This window comes from Colobus angolensis, unplaced genomic scaffold, assembly GCF_000951035.1.
Source record: "Colobus angolensis palliatus isolate OR3802 unplaced genomic scaffold, Cang.pa_1.0 Scaffold37, whole genome shotgun sequence".
Taxonomy (NCBI): domain Eukaryota; kingdom Metazoa; phylum Chordata; class Mammalia; order Primates; family Cercopithecidae; genus Colobus; species Colobus angolensis.
Genome location: NW_012117043.1, coordinates 1,848,527 through 1,859,409, shown reverse-complemented (window position 1 = coordinate 1,859,409; position 10,883 = coordinate 1,848,527). Strand labels below are relative to the sequence as shown.

Sequence of the window (10,883 nt, the reverse complement as noted above, 5' to 3'; positions counted from 1 at the left end):
AAAAAAAAAAAAAAAAGCAAACGTCTGTATACAAAAACAAGAAAAATCATAAAAAGACAGAGCACTGTGTGTGGAGGAGTCAAAAAAGCTTGGGCAGTCAGCATCTCAATTCAACTAAGCCCCTAAGCCCCTGTTTTCTTTTTCTTTTTCCTTCCTCTTCCTCTTTCTCTTCCTCCTCCTCTTCCTCTTCCTCTTCCTCCTCCTCTTCCTCCTCTTCCTCCTCTTCTTCCTCCTCTTCTTCCTCCTCTTCTTCCTCTTCTTCTTCCTCTTCTTCTTCCTCTTCTTCTTCCTCTTCTTCTTCCTCTTCTTCTTCCTCTTCTTCTTCCTCTTCTTCTTCTTCTTCTTCCGAACGGAGGCAGGATGGTGCACTTCCGGGTTCTTCTTTACCAACTTTTCCCACGTGCGCGAAAATGCAGCCAGTGCCCAGGGAGGGTGTAGACCAACCGGGCATGCGCCAGGTGACGTCAATCCAAAGAGACCAAGATTTACCTGGTTGCACCTGCGGAACGCCCCCCCGACACGCCCGTGCCCCGCCTATTGCCCTCCCACTCCTAGAAAAGCCGCTCTCGGCCAGTGAGCCACGTGGCCTTCCTGAGTCTCTCACTTCTGTCGGGATGTCGGGACTGCAGGAACTCCGTCCGAGAGCCCCACTGGGGGACTCTGCCGGCCTTCTTTGCCGGAGGCTGACAGACCTCTTCCCCACACCTTAGGTTACCAAAAATAAACTTGCAGTTTTGCTCCTACACTTGCCTACCCACTGGTTCTCTTGCGCTCGCTCTGGTGGTCTTAGAAAAACAAATCATCTTCTTCTTCTTCTTTTTTTTTTTTTTTAAGACAGAGTCTCACTCTGTCACCCAGGCTACAGTGCAGTGGCACAATCTTGGATCACTGCAACCTCCACCTCCTAGGTTCGAGCATTTCTTCTGCCTCAGCCTCCGGAGTAGCTGGGATTACATGCACGCACCGCCAAGCCTGGCCAGGCCAATTTTTGTATTTTTAGTAGAGATGGGATTTTGCCATGTTAGCCAGGCTGGTCTCAAACTCCTGACCTCAAGTGATCCATCTGCCTTGGCCTCCCAAAGTGCTGAGATTACAGACGTGAGCCACCCAGCCTGGCCCTAGCCTGTTTTCTTTGTAATGGGGAGAAGGAGTTTCCCTCACAAGTTTGACTCACAAATCCAATGAGAATCGATGTAAAACTCTGCCATTTCTCCCAAGTTACATGCATTTGTGATAATTACTATAAAGAGGAAATTTTGGGTGACTCCTGAGAGACTGGGGTGGGAGTGGGTCAGGCAGTAGTTAGTCATTACATTCGCGGTTAGGAGCCTCTTCCATTTAAAACTAGGAAAAGTCACCTGGTGCGGTGGCTCATGCTTGGAATTTCAGCTATTTGGAAGACTGAGGCAGGAGGATCGCTTGAGACCTTCAGAAGTTTGAGGCTGCAGCGAGCTGTAATCATGCCTTTGCACTCCAGCCTGGGCAACAGAGTGAGACCTCATCTCTTAAAAAAATAAAAGTAAAACTTTAGGGAAAGTACCCTTTATTCTCTAAGGAAAAGGACCCTTCTTGAAGGCTCTGTTAGTGAGGTATTTTCTCTAGGATAAGCCTCATCCCTAAGACAGCATAGGCCAAGGTATGATTTGGGGATTTCCACCCAGGCTCCCCACTTCCCAATAGCTTCTCCAGCAACCTGTTTATGGTGTTCCCAAGTCCATCGTTATACTTTTGGGTAGAGATACTTTTGAAAAATAAAAACAATCCTAGCAGAAGTAATACATTTTGGCTAGGCACAGTGGCTAATGGCTGTAATCCCAGCACTTTGGGAGGCTGAGGTGAGTGGATCACCTGAGGTCAAGAGTTCGAGACCAGCCTGGACAACATGGTGAAACCCCATCTCTGCTAAAAATACAAAACTTAGCTGGGCATGGTGGGGCACACCTGTAATCCCAGCTACTCTGGAGGCAGGGCAGAAGAATCGCTTGAACCTGGGAGGCAGAGGTTGTGGTGAGCCGAGATTGTGCCACTGCACTCCAGCCTGGGTGACAGAGTGAGACTGTCTTAAAAAAAAAAAAAGAATAAAGAGGAGAAGAAGTAATACATTTTAGTCTTGAGGGTTATTTCCATCTTGTGAGAAATGAGTGCGTGGGTCGAGAGTAGGTGAAACATACATTATTGGTATGTAGGAAGTGCCCTGGCCTGGGGGACCTGAGTTGTAGTTCCAGTTCTGCTTAGAAAAGTCGCCTTTCTTCTTGGGCCTCTGTTTTCCCCCTCTGAACAAGGAGGTGGTTGGTCAGAATTCTCTGTTTTGGGTTCGTTCGTTCATTAAAAGTTTGCTAAGTACCTATTATATGCTGAATACTATTGTAATTGCTTTGGATACAGCAATGAACAGGACAGACAAAAATCTCTAACCTTGTGGAACTTACATTCTAAGGGAGAAGACAGTTAATAACCAAGAAATATAATAATTGGCCGGGTGTGGTGGCTCACTCCTGTAATCCCAGCACTTTGGTAGGTGGACGCCAGCGGAGTTTGAGACCAGCCTGGACAACACGGTGAAACCCCTTCTCTACTGAAAATACAAAAAAAATTAGCCAGGCATGGTGGCACGCTCCTGTAAGCCCAGCTACTTGGAAGGCTGAGGCAAGAGAATCGCTTGAATCCGAGAGGCGGAGGTTGCAGTGAGAGGAGACTGCACCATTGCACTCCAGCCTGGGTGACAGAGTGAGACTCCATCTAAGGAAAAAATAAAAATAAAAAAGAAAGCTTCAAAACCAAGCCTCACTTGTCCATTTTTGCCTTTAGGCGTCCTGATTGGTTCCCAAATTTGATAAGCGAACCCCTGGCCCCCTTCTCTCCTCTTCATCTTTTGTACACGCTGGTTTGCACACGTTGGTTGAAAGAACAAGGCTGTAGTGTCTCACAATTCCTCTAGGTGGCAGTGCTGCCTTGCCTACTGGGGACACTTCGTATTTTGGACTGTTCCCAAAACAGCCACATTTCACTTGTCAGTGAAATCTCTCAGGAGTAGAAAACATTGCAAAGCCCGTAGTCATCATGGACACCCTCCTGCCCGACTTCCCGTCTCTCTGAAATCCTCCCTGCTTTGACAAAACTGTCAGGGTCTAACCAAGCCAGGCTGGCCCCAGGCCTATGCCTTGGCCATCTTATCTTGCCACTTCTAGGGGGCGGTGACGATAAGGAAGAAAGAAATGGCCGCTTCCCCCATTCAAGCTTCCCTGAACTCCTTCTTCGAGACTAGATTGATATTCAGTTTAGCATTGTAAGTCTATGAAGATACTCACTTCTGAACACAAATCGAGGGAGGGAGGGAGAAGAGTCACACCCATCTGCCCTGGCCTCTCCTGCTCCAGGGCAGCCCTGCACCCTAAATGCCGCTGCCTCAGGCAGAGCCCTGGAGAATATGTCATTTGTGCTTTTGGAGAATGATTGGACCTACTTTCCTTCCTGGAAATGACAAAAGTTCACAAAGTTTGGAGGAAGAAGAGGCGAGAACGATCCCCGGACCGACCAAACCCCGCGCCGCTGCATCCTGCGCCCAGTGCCTAGTCCCGATGCCATCGTCGCAGCCACCATGCCCAAGAGAAAGGCTGAAGGGGATGTTAAAGAAGGTAAAGTCAAGATGAAGGACGAACCACTGAGAAGATCCGCGAGCTTGTCTGCTAAACCTGCTTTTCCAAAGCCGGAGCTCAAGCATAAAAAGGCCCCTGCAAAGAAGGGAGAGAAGCTACCCAAAGGGAAAAAGGGCAAAGCTGATGCTGGCAAGGAGGGGAATAACTGCAGAAAATGGAGACGCCAAAACAGACCAGGCACAGAAAGCGGAAGGTGCTGGAGATGCCAAGTGAAGTGTGTGCATTTTTGATAACTGTGTGTACATCTGGTGACTATACAGTTTGAAATACTATTTTTTATCAAGTTTTATAAAAATGCAGAATTTTATTTTACTTTTTTTTTTTTTTTAAAGCTATGCTGTTAGCACACAGAACACTTCATTGTTGTTTTTGGGGGAAGGGGCATATGTCACTAATAGAATGTCTCAGAAGCTGGATTGATGTGGGGTAAACACCTTTAACTTCTATTTTTGAGAGACGTCCTTTTAGCTCCCAGGAAGAGGGATTCCCTACTTTTGACACACATGGCTACCTTGGCACAAAAGCCTTGTGATATGGAAAAACAAATTTGTTTTTATGTCGTCTTTTCCCTTTCCACCTTTCAGCATCGACTTAACTGCCTTAAGCCCAGACATCTGTTGGGACCTGACCCCCTAGTCATTGGTTACCAGTGTGTCAGACAATCTGGACTTTCCAGTGATGCCACTGAGATGGCACCTGTCAAAAGAGCAGTGGTTCCATTTCTAGATTATGAATCTTCAGATAAATTCTGCCATTTTCATTTCACTTCCTGAAAGTCAGGGTCGGCTTGTGAAAAGCTGTTAAACAACACGCTGAATGTGAAACGTCAACCCTCACTCTAAACTTTCCCTGTTCAGAGCATCAGAAGAAGACTTCATTGGGTTTTATAGTGACTTTCTTTTTGGTAGTCCATTGAAGAATCCCGGGAGTTTGAAAGTTGTTGTATACTGTTAATGATTGTCTGCCCATGTCCTTCCTGAAACACCATGATTGTTTATGGAAAGTATCTTTAATAAAGCTGGATACAATATGGCTTGGAAAAAAAAAGTTCACAAAATTTGCAGCCTGATGATGTGATAGAAAAATAAAAACTCATTTTCTGGGGAGAAATTCAAGCTGCAGCAGAAATTGGCATAAATAAGGAGGAGCCAAATGCTAATCCTCAAGACAATGGGGGAAAATGTCTCCAGGGCATGTCAGAGACCTTCTTGGAAATGCCTCCCATCACAGGCCCAGAGGTCTAGGAGGGAAAAAATGTTTTCCTGGGCCAGGTCCAGGGCTCTCCTGCTATGTGCAGCCTCAGGATTTGGTGCCCTAGAGCCCAGCTGCTCCAGCATGGCTAAAAGGGTACAGCTTGAGCCATAGCTTCAGAAGGTGCAAGCCCCAAGCCTTGCAGCTTCCACATGGTGTTGAGCCTGTGGATGCACAGAAGTCAAGAATTGAGGTTTGGGAACCTCCACTTAGATTTCAGAGGAGGTATGGAAATGCTTGAATGTCCAGGCAGAGGTATGCTGCAGGGGTGGAGCCCTCATGGAGAACCTCTGCTTAGGCAGTGTGGAAGGAAAATGTAAGGTGGGAAGACTCCACACAGAGTTCCCACTGGGGCACTGCTTGATGGAGCTGTCAGATGAGGCCCACTGCCCTCCAGACCCCAGAATGGTAGATCCACCAACAGCTCACCATGTGCCAGGAAAAGCGGCAGACACTCAGTGCCTGTGAAAGCAGCCAGGAGTGGAGCTGTATCCTGCAAAGGCACAGGGCCAGAGCTGCCCAAGACCATGGGAACCTACCTGTTGCATCAGCATGACCTTGATGTGACACACGGAGTTCAAAAGAGATCTTTTTGGAACTTTAATATTTGACTGCCCTGCTGGAGTTTGGACTTGCATGGGACCTGTAGTCTTTTCATTTTGCCCAATTTCTCCCATTTGGAATGGGTGAATTTACCCAATGCCTGTACCTCCAGTGTATCTCGGAAGTAACTAACTCGGCTTTTGATTTTACAGGTTCATAGGTAGAACGGACTTGCCTTGTCTCAGATGAGACTTTAGACTTGAACTTTTGGTTAATGCTGAAATGAATTAAGACTTTGGGGAACTTTTGTGAATATGTGAGGACATGAGATTTGGGAAGGGTCAGGGGGGAATGGTATGGTTTGGCTCTGTGTCCCCACCCAAATTTCACCTCTAATTGTAATAATACCCACTTGTTGTGGGAGGGGCCCAGTGGAAGGTAACTGAATCATGAGGGTGGGTTTCTTTCCATGCTGTTCTCATAAGTCTCATGAGATCTGATGGTTTCATAAAGGGGAGTTCTCCTGTACACACTCTCTTGCATGCTGCCATGTAAGATGTGACTTTACTCCTCATTTGCCTTCTGCCATGATTGTGAGGTCTCCCCAGCCATGTGGAACTGAGTCAATTAAACCTCTTTCTTTTATAAAGTACCCAGTCTCGGGTATGTCTTTATTAGCAGTGGGAGAAAAGACTAACACATGGATTCAATCAACTCTCCCACCTTAGCCTCCCAAGTAGCTGGGACTACAGGTGCCCGTCACTATGAACAGCTAATTTTTTTGTAGAGATGGAGTTTTGCCATATCACCCTGGGTAGTCTGGAACTCCTGAGCTCAAATGATCTTCCACCTCAGCCTCCCAAAGTGCTGGGATTACAGGCGTGAGGCACCATGCCCAGCCTTAAAGTGTTTTAAACAAGTAGAACATGACCAGGGACAAACAAAACACATCGGTAGCCTTACTTTAGTGCACAGGCTGTGGTTTTGTGACTGCTGGCTCGAGCCATCATGTTAGCTAAGACCATCAGTGTTGTTCCCTGTTTGGTCTCCTGCCTCTAGCCTTGTTCACTACCATGCACTTTGTTCACAGTCACCAGAACATCTCCCCAATACCCTAGTCACACCCATTCATTCCACTGCTTGACACATCCCTTGCCACTGCCCATCCCAAGCTACCCACTAAATGAAGTCCAGATGATGCAGGCAGGCTGCCAGGCTTGCCATGCTGACCCCAGGCTCCCTCCCTCCCTATCTGTGCACTCCCCTGGCAAACACCCAGCTCCTTTGTTAACTCCCCCGAGGCCTGCCCCAGTCACCTGCTGTTGTGTCTTTTCTATGTCTGTCTGCTCCACTAGACTGTGATGGTCCTCGACAAAGTGACCACATCTTATTCATCTGTGCATATGTGGGGCACCTGCCACTTAGAAGGTGGCTGGCAAATATTTTTCAAACAAATTAAAAATGTATGAATGATGGCTGTTGGTCAAGTGAGGTAGAACTGTCATAAGAATGTTTATTTCCCACCTCATTTATTCCTAATTAAGACCTGAGAATCCTTTTGATAAGGACAACCCTTTTCCCTTTTTGGTCTCCATTCCCCGTGCTCTGAGGGCCAGGGCAAGCTGGCCCTTTGTCCCAGCTGGTCTTCTTACGGGTCAGTCTCTGGAGTTTCTGGGGCTTCCTTTATTCTCCTTCTCTTGAGTTTTGATTTTTGAGAAAGCTCCCTTAAAGAATCTGAAAAAGAGAAGGTCAGAGGCAGTCACAGTGACATCACAAACAGTAAGAATTTCAGTCTGTAATACATGGGGGGTGTTGTAGGGGCAGAGAGGAAGAATAGCAAAATCTTATCTTACTTCCCACCTATATCACTTAGTCTTTTCTCACAGAAACCCTGTAGAGAGATGGCATTGTCCCCAGTTTACAGACGAGGACTGTCACCCAGGTCCAGGGTAAGGGGATGACCCACCCAAAGTCTTACAGCAAGTTAGGGGAAGTGTCAGGGCAAGACCCAAGTTTCCTTGACCTCTGGCTCCAACCTCTGATTCTTCCTGACTCCTCTCCTAGGCCTCATGATCCAATTCCCAGTACTGTTTGCAAACCCTATTGCCAAGTTTTAATTAAGAACTAACTTTATGGCCAGGCATGGTGGCTCACGCCTGTAATGCCAGCACTTTGGGAAGCTGAGGTGGATGAATCACTTGAGGTCAGGAGTTCAAGACCAGCCTGGCCAACATGGTGAAACTCCCATCTCTACTAAAAATACAAAAATTAGCCGGGCATGGTGGCACATGCCTGTAATCTCAACTACTCGGGAGGCTGAGGCGGGAGAATCACTTGAACCGGGGAGGCTGAGGTTACTGTGAGCTGAGATTGCACAACTGCACTTCAGCCTGGGCCACAGAGTGAGACTCTGTCTCAAAAAAGTAAATAAATCAAAAATAAAATAACTGACTTTATTAACATAGTGCCAAAGAAATACCACATAGGTTATTTTCATTGCAAGGACAGACTCAGTGACTAATCTTAGCCCATTCCCGGTGGGTCCACGAGATATTCTGTGCTTTGTCAGGTAGTAATGGGAAGAGCATAACCTCATCTCTTATGTAGCCTCTAGCCAAAAACACATTTAATTTGAACCCATGAAGACTTTCAAGTCCTGTTTCTAGAGGAGCAAGCTAAAAAATGTCAAAAGGAAGCAACAGGGAATAAATCAGGAAGGAGAACATTCTGCTGAGTAGAATCCTCATCTTTTCAACAGGTCAGGAATGTAAAAAAAAAAAAAAACAGCCAGGCACGGTGGCTCAAGCTTGTAATCCCAGCACTTTGGGAGGCTGAGGCAGGCGGATCATTTGAGGTCAGGAGCTCGAGACCAACCTGACCCCGTCTCTACTAAAAATACAAAACTTAGCTGGGCATGGTGGCATGTGCCTGTAGTCCCAGCCACTCGGGTGGCTGAGGCAGAAGAATCCCTTGAACCTGGCAGAGACTGCAGTGAGCTGAGATCATGTTATGGCACTCCAGCCTGGGTGACAGAGCAAGACTTTATCTCAAAAAAAAAAAAAAAAAAAGGACTTTCTTAGGTTTAGAGATTTAAACCAAAGACATGACCAGGTGAAATGCATGGTTTGAGAAGCCAGTGCAAAAGTTCTCTGGCTGTAGGGAAAATTTGAATATGGAGTATTTAGTCCAATTATTAGATGAAATGAAAATGTTGACATAGAAATGTTGATACAGGGCCAGGCTTGGTGGCTCATGCCTGTAATCCCTGCACTTTGAGAGGCAGAGGCAGGTGGATTGCTTGAGCCCAGGTGTCCCAGAGCAGACTGGACAACATGGCAAAACTCCATCTCTACAAAAAACACAAAAATTACCCAGGCATGGTGGTGTGCATCTGTAGTCCCAGCTACTTAGGAGGCCGATGCAAGAGAATCGCATGAACCTAGGAGGTGGAGGTTGCAGTGAACTGAGATCAAGCCACGGCACTCCAGCCTGGGTGTGAGGACTGAAAAACCCTGTCACACACTAAAAAAAAAAAAAAAAAAAAAAGAGAGAGAGAGAGAGAGAGAAAGAAAAAAGATAGGTTGATACCATTAACTTAAAAGAAGCAACTCCATTGAGACCAGCCTGACCAACATGGTGAAATCCCGTTTCTACTAAAAATACAAAATTAGCATGGCGTGGGGGGGGCGTGCCTGTAATCCCAGCTACTCAGGAGGCTGAGGCAAGAGAATCACTTGAACTCGGGAAGCAGAGGTTGCAGTGAGCCGAGATGACGCCATTACACTCTAGCCTGGGTAACAGAGTGAGACTCCATCTCAAAAAAAAGAAAAGCAACTCCAAATCAAAATTGCGTGTACAGCATGATCTCATTTCATTTAAAATATATATATTTAGGCCAGGCATGGTGGCTCAGGCCTGTAATCTCAACACTTTGGGAGACCAAGGTGGGTGGATCACTTGAGGTCAGGAGTTCAAGACCAGCCTGACCAACATGGTAAAACCCCTGTCTCTACTACAAGCACAAAATTAGCCAGGCATGGTGGCGCATGCCTGCAATCCCAGCTACTTGGGAAGCTGAGGCAGGAGAATCGCTTGAACCCGGGAGGCGGAGGTTGCAGTGAGCCAAGATCATGCCATTACACTCCAGTCTGGGCAACAAGAGCAAAATTCTATCTCAAAAAAAAATTAAAAAAATATATTTATGGCTGGGTGCAGTGGCTCACACCTGTGATCCCAGCACTTTGGGAGACTGAGGTAGGAGGATCATGAGGTCAAGAGATTAAGACAATCCTGGCCAACATGGTAAAACCCCGTCTCTAATAAAAATACAAAAATTAGCTGGGCATTGTGGTACACCCCTGTAGTCCCAGGTACTCGGGAGGCTGAGGCAGGAGAATCGCTTGAACCCAGGAGGCAGGGGTTGCAGTGAGCCGAGATCTCACCACTACTCCAGCCTGGTGACAGAGCAAGACTCCATCTCAAAATATATATATCTGTTTTATGTGTATATATATATATATACACACACACACACATATATACATAAAAAAGATCTGGAAAGTGTTAATAGTGGTGATGACAATGTGATGTTTATATTTCCTTATTTTTGCTTATCTGCATAATCAAATTTTCTCTATGTTTATATTTATACTAATAAAAATGTTATTAATTTTAATAACTGCATGAAACCCATCATCAAAAACTTTTTCCTGTTACTTCCCTCCGTGCACCTCTCCAGTCCTCTTCCATTCACCACCAAGCCCAGGCTGTCTACTCATTGCCCCTCACCTCTGCACTTTATTCCCACTTCCCTCCTTTCCTTCATCCATATCCTTATCCCTTTCTTTAAAGCCTGCCCCAAATTTACCTCCTTCAAGCAACCTGTCTCGTTTGACACATCCTTTGCCCTGTGGCCTCAGACAGCTGTTTGTAAAAGGGAGATAATAACACCTATCTCATCAGGATGCTAAAGAGGTTGAGTGAAATTAACAGATACAAAGCCCCTGGTTCAGAGAGAAGCCAGTCCAGAAGCCCAAAGCTCACTTTCCTCATCTGAGTCATGGACTGCTTGGCCCAGAGCATCTTTGTTACAGACTGGTCTTCATTCTCTTGTCTGTTTACATCCTCAACTTAAACTGGGATGGTCCGGGCACAGTGGCTCACACCTGTAATCCCAGCTCTTTGGGAGGTCGAGGTGGGCAGATTACTTGAGGCCAGGAGTTTGAGATCAGCCTGGCCAACATGGCGATACCCCCGTCTCTACTAAAAATACAAAAGCTGGGCATGGTGGTGTACACCTGTAATCTCAGCTACTGGGGAGGCTGAGGCGGGATAATCACCTGAACCCGGGAGGCGGAGGTTGCAGTGAGCCAAGATTGCACCACTGCACTCCAGCCTGGGCGACAGAGTGAGGCTCCATCTCAAAAAACAAAA

General features: G+C 46.5%; 1 protein-coding gene and 1 pseudogene across 1 annotated transcript in view; one reads left to right on the top strand and one right to left on the bottom strand.

Annotated features, from left to right (window-relative positions):
• The first annotated feature begins 3,598 nt into the window (after positions 1-3,598).
• Positions 3,599-3,869, top strand: LOC105520067 (annotated as a pseudogene).
• Positions 3,870-6,940: 3,071 nt separating this feature from the next.
• Positions 6,941-10,883, bottom strand: part of LOC105520147 (chromosome unknown open reading frame, human C17orf64) — a 13,076-nt gene continuing 9,133 nt past the window's right edge. Inside the window, exon 5 of the mRNA XM_011953765.1 lies at positions 6,941-7,190. Coding sequence (XP_011809155.1) covers positions 7,099-7,190 — 92 coding nt within the window. The 3' untranslated portion in view covers positions 6,941-7,098. The remainder of the gene's footprint in view (positions 7,191-10,883) is intronic.